Source organism: Polyodon spathula, chromosome 49, assembly GCF_017654505.1.
Source record: "Polyodon spathula isolate WHYD16114869_AA chromosome 49, ASM1765450v1, whole genome shotgun sequence".
In the NCBI taxonomy this organism is placed as follows: domain Eukaryota; kingdom Metazoa; phylum Chordata; class Actinopteri; order Acipenseriformes; family Polyodontidae; genus Polyodon; species Polyodon spathula.
The window spans coordinates 175,368-192,759 of NC_054582.1; the positions used below are offsets into that span (position 1 = coordinate 175,368).

A 17,392-nucleotide genomic window follows, 5' to 3' on the forward strand; every position below is an offset into this window, starting at 1 on the left:
GATTTTGTGTTGCGTACACAAGGTTTATCAGAGCATGTATCTCTGTGTGTATCTTCCCTCTTCCCTATCCGAGTCAGGAGATTCGAGAGTGATGCTAAGCATCTGTTTTGTATTCTAAGGCCTGAAGTAGCCAGCTCTGTGCTCTGTGGTCCTGTTTTCATTCGCTCCAGCAGCGTCAGGGTGCTGCTGTATTTAGCCCGTGGGTACGTCGGCAGCGACGCGGTGATTGGTTTTCGAGTGCCATTCCTGTCCTGTGACGCTGGCAGGGCTAAGAATTACCCAGTGGCGCGCCTAACCTGATGCCAGCCTGCTGGTGCCATGGTTACCTCAGTTTTAAATGTCACTGTGAATATATCCCCCTGTAAGGGATTAGATTGGATTCCAAGTGCTGCAGGGGTAGCAGCTCCTAATCCTTGCAGGGCTTCATTATTTCAGAGAGGGGATTCAGGAGGTAACCCCGGGGAGGGGGTGGGGTGTTTGTTGCTCAGTTGTATCTTGTTGATTGCTTCCAGGCAGGTTTTAATCCTCACCCTGCTGTCCTGGGAGGGTGCAGTGTGCTGTCAGCTAGTCGTGGGCGTCATGTTTTAAGGATTGTTTTAAACCAGTGATTTGCTCAGCTGGGCCTTGCTGTCTGTCTACACGCCAAGCCCTGGCACATCCCAATTCAAAATGCTTAGTTTTTGTATGGATTATGTTTGGGCTGTGTCTGTTGTATCTTGTGCTCATGCACAGTCTGTCTCTAACTGCTGTCACTCTCCATGCGTGTGTGTGTGCGTGCGTGTGTGCTCTCTCCTCTCTCTCTGCTCTCACTCTCTGTGCGTGTGTGTGTGTGCTCTCTCTCCTCTCCCCCCTCTCTGCTCTCACTCACCGTGTGTGTGTGCTCTCTCCTCTCTCTCTGCTCTCACTCTCCGTGCGTGCGTGTGCTCTCTCTCTCTCCTCTCTCCTCTCTCTCTCCTCTCTCTCTGTGCGTGTGTGTGTGTGTGTGTGCGCTCTCTCCTCTCTCCTCTCTCTTTGCTCTCACTCTCCGTGCGTGTGCGCTCTCCCCTCTCTCCTCTCTCTCTGCTCTCGCTCTCCGTGCGTGTGTGTGTATGCGTGTGCTCTCTCTGCTCTCACTCTCCGTGTGTGTGCTCTCTCCCCTCTCTCTCTCTGCTCTCACTCTTCCCGTGTCTCTGTGTTGTGTGCAGGTCGAGGCTCTCACCCATCAGCCCCGCGCCACGACGGTCCACGCGGTGCGAGACTCAGAGCTGGCCAAGCTGCCCGAGGGGGCGCTCAACTCCATCAAGAGGCGCTACCCGCAGGTAAGGCCCCGGAGACACACTGCAGCGCCCCTGCAGAGACATCTTGCATTCAGTGTCAAGGGTTTGCACTGGAACTCAGCTGGAACCGGATTGCGTTGAACTTCGCATGTTTTTAGTAACTCTAAATTGAACACTGAGTGTTTGTTGTGGCTTCTCTCGTAAAAGATCAGACACAGCCTGCTTCACAAAGGCTCTGAGCACAGCAAACACTGCACCTAGGGCATGATGCCAGTAAAAGATGAAAGATTGGTTTCATTCCTTTTCGAACGATACTGGAATCATTGTGCTATGAGCGCCGTTGATGGGATTGCTTTTCCGTTTCCATGACGAGGCTGAAGTGACCATGTTCTCAGGAGTCCTGTTTTAAAGAGTTTGAGATGCAGTACTGAGCGATGGCCTATTGAGGGCAGCAGAGTGCAAGTGACGGTAACAGAAGAGGCAACAGAGTCGACTCTCCCTCCAGCAGCCACCAGTAACTGGATCAGACATTTCAGAGATGAACTGAACCGTGCCAGCTTGCCAGCTTTACAGCCTAGTGCAGGCTGGCTGATAGACCGCTGCACTGCTCTAGTAGATTCAGGCTGGCTGATAGACCGCCGCACTGCTCTAGTAGATTCAGGCTGATAGACCGCTACACTGCTCTAGTAGATTCAGGCTGATAGACCGCTGCACTGCTCTAGTAGATTCAGGCTGGCTGATAGACCGCCGCACTGCTCTAGTAGATTCAGGCTGGCTGATAGACCGCCGCACTGCTCTAGTAGATTCAGGCTGATAGACCGCTACACTGCTCTAGTAGATTCAGGCTGATAGACCGCTGCACTGCTCTAGTAGATTCAGGCTGGCTGATAGACCGCCGCACTGCTCTAGTAGATTCAGGCTGGCTGATAGACCGCCGCACTGCTCTAGTAGATTCAGGCTGGCTGATAGACCGCTGCAGTGCTCTAGACCGGTGCTGGGATGCAGTTTGTTTCTGCTGGGTTGGCCCGGGCTGGGTTACACTGCAGTCTGGTTCCTGTGCTGATGGCTGCTTTGTGTCTCTGGTTGTTGTTTGTTGTTGTTTTGAAGTCTCCTGTGATCCAGGCCGTCTCCCTGTTGGGTGCAGCGCTGCCTTTTATCCCCCGATGTTGCCATGGCAGCAGGCGGTGACTCATCCCCCAGTCCACACAGCTCCTGCTGCCCCTGCGCTCTCCTCTCCTCTCTCCTCTCTGTCTCTCCTCAGGTGGTGACGCGCCTCATTCACCTGCTGGGTCAGAAGATCCTTGGTAACCTGCAGCAAGTCAGCGGGCCCCTGTCAGGTGGGTGATCTCCGCAGGGGGTGTGTGTGAGAGAACCCCCTGACTCTGCCTCTCCTGCTCGCCACCGCGTGCCTGTCTCAGGGTGTGTAGCAGCCCCTATCTCTCTCTGCTGCCCCCTCATGGCCTGTCTCCCTCCCTGCAGCTCGTGGCCTGGGTCTGCACAGCTCTGGCAGTAAGTGGGATGCTGGGAACCCGGCCAGTAACCTCTCCACTGTGACCATCCTGCCCGTCTCGGAGGAGGTGCCGATGACCGCCTTCACGCTGGAGCTGCAGCACGCCCTGGAGGCCATCGGTCAGTCAGTCTTACCTGCGTCTCTCTGAAGAGCGCTCGGCCACGCTCTCTGACGTTTCGTTTGTGTTCGTCTCTCCGTACACGTGTGTTAAAGGAGAGAGATGTCCGAGGGGCGTCCTTGATGATTATCCTGGCTCCATTACTCGCGGCCGCCCTGGTGTTTCTGTGTGTGTGTGTTTGTGTCTGTGTGGGTGTGTTATCTGTGTTTCTGTGTCTGTGTTTCTGTGTGGGTGTTTCTGGGTGCCTGCTTGTGTCACAAGTGCTGCCGGCGTTCTCTCAAACGCGTCGTTGTTGTTTTTTTAAGCTGTTCATCTCCCTGACAGTAACAGTAACCGTGTGCGGATCACAGGGCACAGGCAGGGTGCAGCTGGTAGTGCATGGAACAGGACTCAGTCACGTAACGGGCAAGATGCACTGTGTGCTACACTTTTACAAGAGTGTGAGAGAGATGAGAAGCACACTGCAGAGCTAGTTCTGAGAGATGAGAAGCACACTGCACACTGCAGAGCTAGTTCTGAGAGATGAGAAGCACACTGCACACTGCAGAGCTAGTTCTGAGAGATGAGAAGCACACTGCAGAGCTAGTTCTGAGAGATGAGAAGCACACTGCACACTGCAGGGCTAGTTCTGAGAGATGAGAAGCACACTGCACACTGCAGAGCTAGTTCTGAGAGATGAGAAGCACACTGCACACTGCAGAGCTAGTTCTGAGAGATGAGAAGCACACTGCACACTGCAGAGCTAGTTCTGAGAGATGAGAAGCACACTGCACACTGCAGAGCTAGTTCTGAGAGATGAGAAGCACACTGCACACTGCAGAGCTAGTTCTGAGAGATGAGAAGCACACTGCAGAGCTAGTTCTGAGAGATGAGAAGCACACTGCAGAGCTAGTTCTGAGAGATGAGAAGCACACTGCAGAGCTAGTTCTGAGAGATGAGAAGCACACTGCACACTGCAGAGCTAGTTCTGAGAGATGAGAAGCACACTGCAGAGCTAGTTCTGCACACTGCAGAGCTAGTTCTGAGAGATGAGAAGCACACTGCAGAGCTAGTTCTGAGAGATGAGAAGCACACTGCAGAGCTAGTTCTGAGAGATGAGAAGCACACTGCAGAGCTAGTTCTGAGAGATGAGAAGCACACTGCACACTGCAGAGCTAGTTCTGAGAGATGAGAAGCACACTGCACACTGCAGAGCTAGTTCTGAGAGATGAGAAGCACACTGCACACTGCAGAGCTAGTTCTGAGAGATGAGAAGCACACTGCAGAGCTAGTTCTGAGAGATGAGAAGCACACTGCACACTGCAGAGCTAGTTCTGAGAGATGAGAAGCACACTGCAGAGCTAGTTCTGAGAGATGAGAAGCACACTGCAGAGCTAGTTCTGAGAGATGAGAAGCACACTGCAGAGCTAGTTCTGAGAGATGAGAAGCACACTGCACACTGCAGAGCTAGTTCTGAGAGATGAGAAGCACACTGCACACTGCAGAGCTAGTTCTGAGAGATGAGAAGCACACTGCACACTGCAGAGCTAGTTCTGAGAGATGAGAAGCACACTGCAGCAGAGCTAGTTCTGAGAGATGAGAAGCACACTGCACACTGCAGAGCTAGTTCTGAGAGATGAGAAGCACACTGCACACTGCAGAGCTAGTTCTGAGAGATGAGAAGCACACTGCACACTGCAGAGCTAGTTCTGAGAGATGAGAAGCACACTGCACACTGCAGAGCTAGTTCTGAGAGATGAGAAGCACACTGCACACTGCAGAGCTAGTTCTGAGAGATGAGAAGCACACTGCACACTGCAGAGCTAGTTCTGAGAGATGAGAAGCACACTGCACACTGCAGAGCTAGTTCTGAGAGATGAGAAGCACACTGCAGAGCTGCACACTGCAGAGCTAGTTCTGAGAGATGAGAAGCACACTGCACACTGCAGAGCTAGTTCTGAGAGATGAGAAGCACACTGCACACTGCAGAGCTAGTTCTGAGAGATGAGAAGCACACTGCACACTGCAGAGCTAGTTCTGAGAGATGAGAAGCACACTGCAGAGCTAGTTCTGAGAGATGAGAAGCACACTGCACACTGCAGAGCTAGTTCTGAGAGATGAGAAGCACACTGCACACTGCAGAGCTAGTTCTGAGAGATGAGAAGCACACTGCACACTGCAGAGCTAGTTCTGAGAGATGAGAAGCACACTGCACACTGCAGGGCTAGTTCTGAGAGATGAGAAGCACACTGCACACTGCAGAGCTAGTTCTGAGAGATGAGAAGCACACTGCACACTGCAGAGCTAGTTCTGAGAGATGAGAAGCACACTGCACACTGCAGAGCTAGTTCTGAGAGATGAGAAGCACACTGCACACTGCAGAGCTAGTTCTGAGAGATGAGAAGCACACTGCAGAGCTAGTTCTGAGAGATGAGAAGCACTTTGTGAAGAGCAGTGTGCTTCCCAGTCCTCTTGAGCAGTGCCAGGCTGTCGTGCTCTGAAGTGGAAAGCTCTGCCTGTCTAACACTGTGTTTGTTCTTTGCCAGGTCCCACATTATTGCTGACCAGTGACAGCATCAAACAGCGACTGGGGTCGGCAGCGCTGGACAGGTAATGAGCGCTGTGAATCGGTACCATTTGGAGGTTCTGATCCGGCTTCAACCGAACCTCAATTCACTGCTCCAGATTAGTTTTCAATTCCGGGTTCAAGTTGTCGAGATGGTCTGTGTTTTGTGACGTGATGCTGCTCTGATGTCCTTCATGTGAAGCGGATTGCTGCTCTTTGATCACGCTGTTCTTTTGAAGAGACTCTCTTTAGTTCAGCGGAGCAGAATTGTGTGTCTTGTTTCAGTCAGGTCCTGAATTAGTTAAGTGACTCTGTGGAGGTTGAAGGGACCGAGTCAGGAGCTGCTTGCAATAAAGGCCTGGAGAGAGTTGTGTAACACAGACTCAATTCAGAAACACCCAGGGAAACTAAACCAGCTCCAGGACAAACGTCTTAGCTGAAAGTCTTTCAGCGGCTTTGTCTGTTTTTCAGCCACTAGAAGTCTTTTTCAGTGACTGCGTGGTTTCTGTCGGTGTTTCTAAGTGCAGTACTGTGGAGTGTGGAATGCGCTGTGGATGATTGCTGTGCGTCTCATGCCTTTGTGTGTGTGTGTCTCGTGCCTTTGTGTCTGTGTGTGTGTGTCTCGTGCCTCTGTGTCTGTGTGTCTCATGCCTTTGTGTCTGTGTATCTGTGTCTTGTGCCTTTGTGTTTGTGTCTGTGCGTCTAATGCCTTTGTGCTTGTGTGTGTGTGTGTCTCGTGCCTTTGTGTTTGTGTGTGTGTGTCTCGTGCCTTTGTGTTTGTGTCTGTGTGTCTCATGCCTTTGTGTCTGTGTGTTTGTGTCTCATGCCTTTGTGTCTGTGTGTTTGTGTTTGTGTGTCTCATGCCTTTGTGTCTGTGTGTTTGTGTCTGTGTGTTTGTGTTTGTGTCTGTGCGTCTCATGCCTTTGTGCTTGTGTGTTGTGTGTCTCATGCCTTTGTGTCTGTGTATCTGTGTCTGTGTCTTTGTGTTTGTGTCTGTGCGTCTCATGCCTTTGTGCTTGTGTGTGTGTGTGTCTCATGCCTTTGTGTCTGTGTGTTTGTGTTTGTGTGTCTCATGCCTTTGTGTGTCTGTGTCTGTGTGTCTCATGCCTTTGTGTGTCTCCTGCAGTGTCCACGAGTACCGCCTTTCGAGCTGGCTGGGGCAGCAGGAGGATATCCACCGCATTGTTCTGTACCAGTCTGACAGCAGCCTGACCCCCTGGACTCAGCGCTGCATCCGCCAGGCAGACTGCATCCTCATTGTGGGGCTGGGAGACCAGGAGCCCACTGTGGGAGGGGTGAGAGAGAGGAGGAGGAGGGGCGGGGGGGGGGCTCTGTCTCAGTGCATTGTGCAGCTCATCTCTGTCGTTCTGTTGTCGTTTGTGCAGCTGGAGCGCATGCTGGAGAGCACGGCTGTGCGTGCGCAGAAGCAGCTGATCCTGCTGCACCGCGAGGACGGCCCCGCCCCCTACCGCACCGTGGAGTGGCTGAACATGCGCAGCTGGTGCTCGCGACACCTGCACCTCTACTGCCCGCGCCGTGTCTTCTCAAACCGGAGCCTGCCCAAACTGGTACCAGCAATACAGGGCTCTCAGCACAGCTCTGAGTACAGCTGACCCTCAGCACACAGCATGGGGCTATACAGCTAGTCTCAGTAGCGCTGTAGCACTAGTCTGCTAGTCAGCTAACCTCGAGTACAGTGCCTAGCTGTATAGCGCTAATCACTGAAGAACTCTGATAGACTTTTTGAAATGCAACATCGAACGCCTTTCTCCGCCCCTAGCAGTGCAGTCTGGAGCTATGCAGCTAACCTGAACCCGACCAGGACTGTATCTCCTTTACAAGGGGGTTCCAGCAGGGAGGAGCAGCAGCACAGAATTGCAGGGTCGACGGTTCGTGGCACTGTAAATGACGATGGGACTCTTGTCTCCCGCAGAGAGAGATGTACCAGCGTGTTTTCCAGAAGACTCCAGACCGGCACTCGGACTTCTCTCGGCTGGCGCGGGTCCTGACTGGGAATGCCATCGCGCTGGTGCTGGGGGGCGGAGGAGCCAGGTGAGTCCTAGCCACACTTTTTAGATAGCGACCCGCGCAGAGAATACACTTGTTGAAGAAGTTTGCCCTGTGCAGTAAATCCAGCCCTGGTGTCTCTGTGAAGAGCAGAGTGGTGCTGGAGCACCAGCCTCTCCCACGGGCGGGGGCCACACGTTATGCAACATTAAATTACTGGTTGGTTAAGTTATTTTTACAGGAACGACACTGTGTTATTTTCCATGCTGAAGCCCTGACGGAGCGTGTGTTATTTCAGCGCTGGCAGCTGCATGCTGTGCCTCCTTCACGGGGCTGACAGTAATGATAATTCTGTGTTCTATAAACAGCAGAGACACACACAGATTAGCAACCCTGCTTTCGGCTTTTGTTCCATGGGCAGACATCAATAGAGTCGCAGCAGCAGGGGGAATGCACCTGTGTGTCCCAGGCACTGCCCAGCAGGGAGACAGCCCCCTGTGTGTCCCAGGCACTGCCCCTGTAGAGCAGAGTGACAGCCCCCTGTGTGTCCCAGGCACTGCCCCTGTAGAGCAGAGTGACATCCCCTGTGTGTCCCAGGCATTGCCCCTGTAGAGCAGAGTGGCAGCCCCCTGTGTGTCCCAGGCACTCCTCTTTTGCTTGTCCTCCAGGGCTGTCGCTGGGCTTGCTGTCGGCACCGTGCTCCTCTCACGGTCGACTTGCTGCGTTTCATCTCCCTGGGAAATGTCGGCTGTGACATTTTATCTCTCCCTCTGTTCTGAAGCTGCACTGGGCTGGCCAACTTCAAAGCACTGATGCATTGTAGAAATCTCTCTCTTTCTCTCTCTCTCTCTCTCTCTCTCTCTACACACCTCCCTGGGGCTTTCTCTCTGTCTTTTTGTTTTGTGAACGCTCCCTGGGGCTTTCTCTCTGTCTTTTTGTTTTGTGAACGCAGTGTTTGAACTTGTTAGCCTCCGCTAGAGTCCAGAGTTTTTAGTTTAGTTTTGTTTTAGTGAAAAGTGAGAAAGTACACACGTCATCCTAACCTGGAGACAGATCCTCAGTACTCAGAGAGCCAGCTAATTCAATACAGTCTAGTATAGAGAGCTCAGTGCTGCTGATCTGAGAGCCAGCGAGTTCGATACAGTCTAGTATAGAGAGCTCAGTGCTGCTGATCTGAGAGCCAGCGAGTTCGATACAGTCTAGTATAGAGAGCTCAGTGCTGCTGATCTGAGAGCCAGCGAGTTCGATACAGTCTAGTATAGAGAGCTCAGTGCTGCTGATCTGAGAGCCAGCGAGTTCGATACAGTCTAGTATAGAGAGCTCAGTGCTGCTGATCTGAGAGCCAGCGAGTTCGATACAGTCTAGTATAGAGAGCTCAGTGCTGCTGATCTGAGAGCCAGCGAGTTCGATACAGTCTAGTATAGAGAGCTCAGTGCTGCTGATCTGAGAGCCAGCGAGTTCGATACAGTCTAGTATAGAGAGCTCAGTGCTGCTGATCTGAGAGCCAGCGAGTTCGATACAGTCTAGTATAGAGAGCTCAGTGCTGCTGATCTGAGAGCCAGCGAGTTCGATACAGTCTAGTGTAGAGAGCTCAGTGCTGCTGATCTGAGAGCCAGCGAGTTCGATACAGTCTAGTATAGAGAGCTCAGTGCTGCTGATCTGAGAGCCAGCGAGTTCGATACAGTCTAGTATAGAGAGCTCAGTGCTGCTGATCTGTGAGCCAGCTAATTCAATATTAAAGCCAGCTGATGTTCTCTTTCTTCAGTGTGTTTTTTCTTGCTCTGCTCCCGTGTGAAGGCATTATGTCGATGTCAGGATCGATCTCCTTGGCTGACAGCTAGTTTGTCAGCGCGTCGGTCTGTGTGCTGGATATGAATCTCTTTGACAGGCTGGGGAGGGGAGGGTGAAGGGATGTGAAACGCTGTCTCTGCACGGAGCAGCTGGCCTGTCCCATTGCTTTTGGATGTGTTGTGAGTGGGCCAGGCTGGACTCAGTCACCCCCCAGCAGATGCCATGTCTGTGCGCCACCGTTCCTCTTCCAGAGTGAGCTTATTTCTGTGACCTTGCTTCCTACTGCGTTACCACAGAAGAGGAACAATGACACTTAGTGCTGTTACTGCAGGCAGATCATAAGGTTATCTCAGGCTAACCCTCACTCTCCAACCTGTATTGAATCCACAGCACTGAGCTCTGTGTTATATTAGCTGCTCTCAGATCCCCAGTACAGCACGGAGTTCTCTGCACTAGTCTGTGTTGTATTAGCTGCTCTCAGATGACAGCACGGAGTTCTCTGCACTAGTCTGTGTTATATTAGCTGCTCTCAGATGACAGCACTGAGTTCTCTGCACTAGTCTGTGTTATATTAGCTGCTCTCAGATGACAGCACTGAGTTCTCTGCACTAGTCTGTGTTATATTAGCTGCTCTCAGATGACAGCACTGAGTTCTCTGCACTAGTCTGTGTTATATTAGCTGCTCTCAGATGACAGCACTGAGTTCTCTGACTAGTCTGTGTTATATTAGCTGCTCTCAGATGACAGCACTGAGTTCTCTGCACTAGTCTGTGTTATATTAGCTGCTCTCAGATGACAGCACTGAGTTCTCTGCACTAGTCTGTGTTATATTAGCTGCTCTCAGATGACAGCACTGAGTTCTCTACACCAGTCTGTATTATATTAGCTGCTCTCGGCCCCAGTGGTTCACTTGTTGTCTCCTCTGTGTTCGGCTGGCAGGGGCTGCTCACAGGTGGGTATTATCCGGGCGATGACTGAGGCTGGCATTCCCATAGACCTGGTGGGCGGGACCTCCATCGGCTCCTTCATGGGCGCCCTGTATGCAGAGGAGAGGAGCTTCAATCGCATGAGGATCCGAGCACGGGAGTGGGCAATGGTGAGGACTGGGTCTGGGAGAGAGGGCACTGGGAGAGTGGGGACTGGGAGAAGTGGACTCTTGTGAGGACTTAGTGTCTGAAGGAAAGCGGGGAAGGGGGTTGCAATGGTCCAGACTGTGGATAATATTTATTAATTTATGTATTTCATTGATTAGTCGGTACTGTGTGTTCTTGTAAGGGTCACAGTTTCTCATGTATTTATATGAGTAAGCTGGAGGTGGGGTGGGGGTCCCGTTGAGTGAGGGGCCTCTTATTTCCAAGGACGTCCCGGGAGTCATCTACAGCACAACCACTTTCATTACAGGAAGCCGTTTGTTAGAACGTGATACAGTGCAGCTGTATAAAACACACACACAGAAATCATTATTCAAACACAAGACTCATTACCCCTATTAACCAGACCACAAGCAGTAAGCTGGTGGTGACTTCAGTCATCTCTCTCTCGCCTGCAGGAGATGACGTCTTGGTTCAAGAAGGTGCTGGACCTGACCTACCCAATCACCTCCATGTTCAGTGGGGCCGCCTTCAACTCCGGCCTCAGCAGCATCTTCAAGAGCAAGCAGATCGAGGTGAGTCCAGACACGCACGCTCTCGCTCCCCAGACACGCACGCTCTCGCTCCCCAGACACGCACGCTCTCGCTCCCCAGACACGCACGCTCTCGCTCCCCAGACACGCACGCTCTCGCTCCCCAGACACGCACTCTCAGGATCTCTCACCCCAGCACGCACTCTCACGTTCTCACTCTCCAGTTTCATCCATTCCAGGTTTTGCTGCATGCTTGATTATTGATTAGTGTCTAGGATAGCTCCGGTGTGTCTTATTAAACCAGTACATGCATCGCAGTGCTGTGCAATGGGGAGGGAGTCTGATTTCTGTCTCTGTTGTTTCTGATACCCTGCAGGACCTGTGGATCCCCTATTTCAACATCACCACTGACATCACCGCCTCGGCCATGCGGGTCCACACAGATGGTGAGTGAGGGCAGGGGCAGGACTTGCTCCAGCTGGGAGCCCTCACACAGAGTGAACCTGCAGGCAGCAGCCCGGGGCCCCTGCATTGTCCGAGCCTGCTTGTGCTGAACTTTGGAACACAAAGGGCCTTGTTTTAATGGTTAATGGGCTGTTTCAGTGCATGTTTTGTAGAGCTGTTTCAGTAGTGTGTGTTGTGTTTGTTCAGCGTGCCAGACAGAGCCAGCTGTCACGTGTGTTACAGAAAGAAATGGTAAAGTGTTTTCCAGCGCTACGGGATGTGCTGCTGTCGGGATCGATCGTTTTTTTTTTTTAAATGGGGGATATGTAACGTCTGTAGCAGTCCCCCCCCCCCCCCCCCCCCCCCACATAAAACGTGAATTAAACTCTCTCCCCGCTCCCTCTCTCCCAGGCTCGCTGTGGCGGTATGTTCGTGCCAGCATGTCCCTCTCGGGGTACCTGCCCCCCCTGTGTGACCCCAAAGACGGACACCTGCTGATGGACGGGGGCTACATCAACAACCTGCCAGGTGAGAGCTGGCTGCTCCCGCACCTGACACTCTCTGTACAGACTGGCCGCTCCTGCACCTGACACTCTGTGCAGACTGGCTGCGAGCGAGTCTGCGAGTCACATTGAAAGTCAAGCTCTGTTGAAATGAGATCTCCGTGTCTTACTGCTGTATCCCCCCCCTCAGCGGACGTGGCGCGGTCCATGGGTGCGAAGGTGGTGATTGCCATTGACGTGGGCAGCCAGGACGAGACGGACCTCACAAACTACGGGGACTCGCTGTCGGGCTGGTGGCTGCTGTGGAAACGCTGGAACCCGCTGGGTGAGAAGGTCAAGGTGAGGGGGCGTGGCTCTGATCCTTACTAACCAATCCGATTTTACAAGACCAAACACAACGCGGCAGACGTGCAGAAGTGCTGCGGCACAGCGGGCGTATCTCCAGAGGAGCCTGTCCGATGGTGTCGTGACTCTGTGCAGGTGCTGGACATGGCTGAGATCCAGACGCGGCTGGCCTACGTGTGCTGCGTCAGGCAGCTGGAGATGGTGAGGAGCAGCGAGTACTGCGAGTATATCCGACCGCCCATTGACCGCTACGGCACTCTGGACTTCGGCAAGTTCAACGAGATCCTGGTGAGTCTGTCTGTCGGCCAGGAGGTGGGGTTGGAACTGAACCGTGTTCATGGAGGGATGGGAAACGAGACTCCCATTGCATAGCAGTGTGGTTCATTCCTGCTTTTACTACCAGCCTGATTTACCACAGGGGTATAGATAACAAGGTACATGTGCTTTATTAAACAAGAAGCACCAGGCAGGGATCAGACCTCTCTGCAACAGGAGTCTTCTTTCCATCCCTGCACTGTGCCTTCACAGTCCTAAAGAGTGTGCTTCATCAGACACACCTGAGCTTGTTACCTAGCCACACTGCGGGCTGGTCAAGCTCGCAGTAAACCCTGGAATGGGTGAAGCTGCTATGCAGTAGGAGCCTCCTTGCCATCCCCGTAGTGAAGGTGTTCCCTCTGTCTGTGTGTTTGTGTCTGTCAGGAGGTGGGGTACCAGCACGGGAAGACTCTGTTTGATGTGTGGTGCCGCAGCGGGGTGGTTGACAAGATGCTGAAGGACCGACACCAGGAGGAGTTCCACAAGAGCAAGGCCTCTGACGTGAGTGAGCAAGGCGTGGCTCCACAGTGTGGGGGGATTGAAACGCAAACACGTTTAAACTGGCACTGTCCCTGCAGGCTCCCGCTAGAGGTGCAGTCAGCAAGCAGTTTCCTAGTATTGATTATAGCGGTAGTAATCATCAATAATCAGTCTATTGAACACTTTATTATTCATTCAGCAAGAAGAGAAAGGGAGACTCTTTATAAAAACGCAACTGAAAACGTGTGTATGGTATACATAGTAATAGAATGGATTGAAAACGTTATTGTGAACAGACCTCTGGTTTGAATGTGTGTTTCACTGCGAATGAAAAGCCGTGTCGATCCTTGACTAACGGTTGCCTCTCTGCCTGATCCGATGCACTGCAGGTGGTGACCTGTCCCAACGCCTCCTTCACGGACCTGGCTGAGATCGTGTCCCGAATTGAGTCGGTCAAACCCGCCGTGGTGGATGGTGAGTGCTGCGCCCGCTCTGACAGCGACCAGAGAGGAAGTCGTGCTGCGGAGCTGAGAGACACTCAGCGAGGCTGGAGAAGCATTTAGAAACACGACAGGAAACGCAATACATTGCACTGACAAGCTTTTCAAGCAGAAGTCTGTCTCGGTGGAAAGTGGTTTTACCGCAGTGCCGCTGAGCGGGGTTTGTGTTCACATGCTGACAGACGCGCACGCGTTCTGGGGTGGGTTTGGTTCCAGGGCTCCTTGGCTCTCCCTGCTGCTGAGTGTGTGTTACTGCAGGGAGCCTGTGTGCAGGTGTAGCCAAAGTGCTGGAGAAATTATATTTCATCCAGAACTAGAAAACATTCTAGAAATACTAATACTTCTAGTGGAAACATTTGTCATGCAGTGTGTTTCATGTCTTGTAGTATTTCTGATACTCATAGCTGATGTCATTCCATGTGTTCAGTTTCTTGTCGTATTTCTCGTCGCTGATGTCATTCCATGTGTTCAGTTTCTTGTCATATTTCTCGTCGCTGATGTCATTCCATGTGTTCAGTTTCTTGTCATATTTCTCGTCGCTGATGTCATTCCATGTGTTCAGTTTCTTGTCGTATTTCTCGTCGCTGATGTCATTCCATGTGTTCAGTTTCTTGTCGTATTTCTCGTCGCTGATGTCATTCCATGTGTTCAGTTTCTTGTCGTATTTCTCGTCGCTGATGTCATTCCATGTGTTCAGTTTCTTGTCGTATTTCTCGTCGCTGATGTCATTCCATGTGTTCAGTTTCTTGTCGTATTTCTGCTCGAGTTGAACTGGACTCTTTCCTCTCCAGATGAGTCCGATTACCAGACTGACTACGAGGAGGAATCGACTGAGGTGTTGAGGGGGGAGTTCAAGCCGTCCAATCAGAACAGCGAGCACACGGAGGAGGAGGAAGAGACATGTGACACGGTGAGCCACGCCCACCGCCTCTGTGATCTCATCAGCACGATGAACAGACCAGGCCAGGCTCCTGTGTGTCCCCTGTGAAAAAGAAAGAAAGAAAACACTGGTCTGTTATCGAACACAAAGTCTTGTGTTATTGCAAGGCAGGAGCCTGCATACAGCGCTGACGTGCTGATGAAGCAGTGTGTGAAATACTGAATGCAGGCTCTTCTACAGTAAAGTACAGTACGTGATCTCACTGTCAGTGAATCCAAGGGGTTTACTGAACTGTTCAATAGCGAGGCAGCGCTGTGCTTCTCCAGGTCTGCAAAACACTTTTTTTTTTTTTTTTTTCAGGACGAGGAGATGGAGCTGCGACACCGCCGAGTCACGAGACAGTCCGCGGCGGGCAGTGCTCATTAGCACAGCGCCCCCCGTGGGGCTGGAGGAGTATTACGTGTGTGTGTGTGTGTGCCAATCCGAACGCTCAGACCGTCTCTCTCTGTACGCCGGGCAGCCTTCAAGAACAGACACCAATCCAGAACAGTTTCAAACCGAGCCCAGTGAACAGACCTCAGCGCTTTGAGCAAATTCTCCAGAGAACTGGCTGCAGCCCTGACTTTAAGGAAAAAAAAGATGCTTTTTTAATTCTTGTTATTTTTTATTGTGCCTGTAAGAAATGAGTCTGATTCAGCTGCCAGGCTGCCTGACTCTCCTCTCTCCAGTCCACTCCAGCAATGTTCTTCAAAACACTCGTCCCAAATTTCAATCTGCAGTGCTTTCTGGTGCAAAGGAGTTGTCAGTGGCAACTTTTATTCCCTGCACATCGAACACTGAAACAATGTAATTACAAACATGAAAAACACTCAGGCTTTCCGGGATGCAGCGTATATTAACGTTATAGTGTGATCCGCTCAAGAGTCATCTAGTTATTTTAAACGCAGCAGGATGGGCTGGAGCGACAAGAGCCAGGCAGCTTGGGATCAGATCAAGATCAGCTTAAAGAAAAATCAGCACGAAACGGATTCACTGCCTTTGAGTTGAGGCAGCGTGCCTTCAAGTGCCCTCCCTTTGCAGAGAGCAGGGACAGCAGTGTGGACATGTTGTGAATGAGAGCAGCACTGCCCGGTTCCCTCCTCTGTCAAACCCATGCTAGCCTCCCCTTCAGAGCGGCGCTGCAGTGACTCGCTTTGTGCAAGTGTTTAATGAAAGGTGTTACTACAGACCTGAGGCAGGACAGCGTGGCAGAGAGCAGCGCTAGAGTGGTGCCAGTGTAGCTCTGCGGGTATGAGCCGTGCCAGCGCTGCACGCGGGTGCTTGTTATTGTTTGTGTTTGTATTTTTTGAGTCGCTCTGCCTTGTCACAAACCTGCAGCCCTGTGCGACTGTGCTGTGTGTGAGCAGAGAGCCCTGCTGCTGCTTTATGAGCGGTCAGGAAGTGTTAAAGAATCATGGAACAGGCTTGAGTGCGCCTCGCGTTTACAGAGCTCTCTTTCACCACTCCAGGGAGTGGCACTTTTCATCATAGCCCAGCTACTACCAGAGCACATGGCTTTCTGTACAGAGACAGCTGTTAGTCTGATCATCTCTCCAGGAATGGTGTGAGCGAAAGGGCACGAGCACTCGGAGAAGCCAAAAAGAAAGAAAGAAAAAGCAAGCAGGCAGGCAAACAATCAAGGCGGCAGGCAGGCAGGCAGGCAGGTAGGCAGGCAGGCAGGCAGGCAGGCTAGCTCACTCCGTGGGAATAGGGCTTTGATTTTGTACAGTGTTGCACACGATCGGTCACCGAGTAGCACAGGGTTCAGTTTGAAGAGAACTCATCAACACGTTCGAAGTGAGCGGTTTTACAAACCACACTGTGCCTAAGCTTATCAGCAGAACAGTGCTGTTAGTTCAGAGGGAGGGAGCATTCTCTGAATCGTATCGTTTCACTGTAGGAGTAGCAGTGTTATTCGAATCACTGTAGTAAATCTGATGATGATATTGTCATTATTTTGACTGTAATAACGTGTATCTGATTGAGAAGGACTGATCTGCTAACATTTCAAGCCTGTGTCTGTCAATGCTGCTCTATCTGAAACTGGACCATACTAATCAATGTGATGTTCCTGTTCCTTTATTTTCAAAGACTTTACTTTCCTATATAAATCAATGAAAAGACAAGCTTTTCCATGAAATTGAGATGGCATAAAACCAGCCCCTTTTATAATGTATGTCATTGGATTTTTTTCAATGATGTCAATGCAAAGCCTCCTGTGAGTCTGTATGTCTGTAGAAACTCCAGTGCAAGGCTGTCCTGCCGCTAGCTCCGTTCTCAGCAAGCTCTCATTGCAGAGTGAAACAGGAGTCAGCCGAGGAGGAGCAGCAGGAACAGGAGCGTGATGAAGACCTGCCGCTAGCTCCATTCTCAGCAAGCTCTCATTGCAGAGTGAAACAGGAGTCAGCCGAGGAGGAGCAGCAGGAACAGGAGCGTGATGAAGACCTGCCGCTAGCTGCATTCTCAGCAAGCTCTCATTGCAGAGTGAAACAGGAGTCAGCCGAGGAGGAGCAGCAGGAACAGGAGCGTGATGAAGACCTGCCGCTATTTATATCTACAGTGTTTTCAGAGCTGCTGAAAGAGATTGCGCTCTGCGTCGCACACAGCGCTGGAGCTGTGAGCTTCTAAAATAAACACAAAGTGTGGAGGGGCCTTGATGTGCACACACACCCTGAACACACACTCTCAATGATATACACACACACCCACACACACACCCTGAAAACACTCTCACTGATACACACACACACAGATAATACACTCTCAATGATACACACACACAAACCCTGATAACACACTCTCAATGATACACACACCCTGAAAACGCTCTCAATGATACACACACACACATTGATAACACACCCAGAAAACACACTCTCAATGAGATATGCACACACACACACTTCCTCGCCCTTCAAACCAGCCTGTGAGCGTCACTGTGACCTCAAACTCTCATTACCCTGGTATTTATAACTCCTGTGAAGCGCTCCTGACACTGTGGTATTTATAACTCCTGCACACTTCCAGCTCAGTGC

General features: G+C 51.5%; 1 protein-coding gene across 2 annotated transcripts in view; it reads left to right on the forward strand.

Annotated features, from left to right (window-relative positions):
* Nucleotides 1-16,483, forward strand: part of pnpla7b (patatin-like phospholipase domain containing 7b) — a 29,740-nt gene extending 13,257 nt beyond the window's left edge. For both annotated transcript variants that reach the window (XM_041238520.1, XM_041238522.1), the window contains 17 exons: nucleotides 1,185-1,298; nucleotides 2,518-2,593; nucleotides 2,736-2,885; nucleotides 5,410-5,473; nucleotides 6,556-6,724; nucleotides 6,815-6,997; nucleotides 7,363-7,481; nucleotides 10,167-10,323; nucleotides 10,777-10,893; nucleotides 11,228-11,297; nucleotides 11,707-11,823; nucleotides 11,989-12,137; nucleotides 12,279-12,431; nucleotides 12,843-12,959; nucleotides 13,328-13,412; nucleotides 14,230-14,348; nucleotides 14,679-16,483. In XM_041238520.1, the coding sequence (XP_041094454.1) occupies nucleotides 1,185-1,298; nucleotides 2,518-2,593; nucleotides 2,736-2,885; nucleotides 5,410-5,473; nucleotides 6,556-6,724; nucleotides 6,815-6,997; nucleotides 7,363-7,481; nucleotides 10,167-10,323; nucleotides 10,777-10,893; nucleotides 11,228-11,297; nucleotides 11,707-11,823; nucleotides 11,989-12,137; nucleotides 12,279-12,431; nucleotides 12,843-12,959; nucleotides 13,328-13,412; nucleotides 14,230-14,348; nucleotides 14,679-14,744 (2,025 nt within the window). In that variant the 3' untranslated portion in view covers nucleotides 14,745-16,483. The remainder of the gene's footprint in view (nucleotides 1-1,184; nucleotides 1,299-2,517; nucleotides 2,594-2,735; nucleotides 2,886-5,409; nucleotides 5,474-6,555; nucleotides 6,725-6,814; nucleotides 6,998-7,362; nucleotides 7,482-10,166; nucleotides 10,324-10,776; nucleotides 10,894-11,227; nucleotides 11,298-11,706; nucleotides 11,824-11,988; nucleotides 12,138-12,278; nucleotides 12,432-12,842; nucleotides 12,960-13,327; nucleotides 13,413-14,229; nucleotides 14,349-14,678) is intronic.
* Nucleotides 16,484-17,392: the final 909 nt, after the last annotated feature.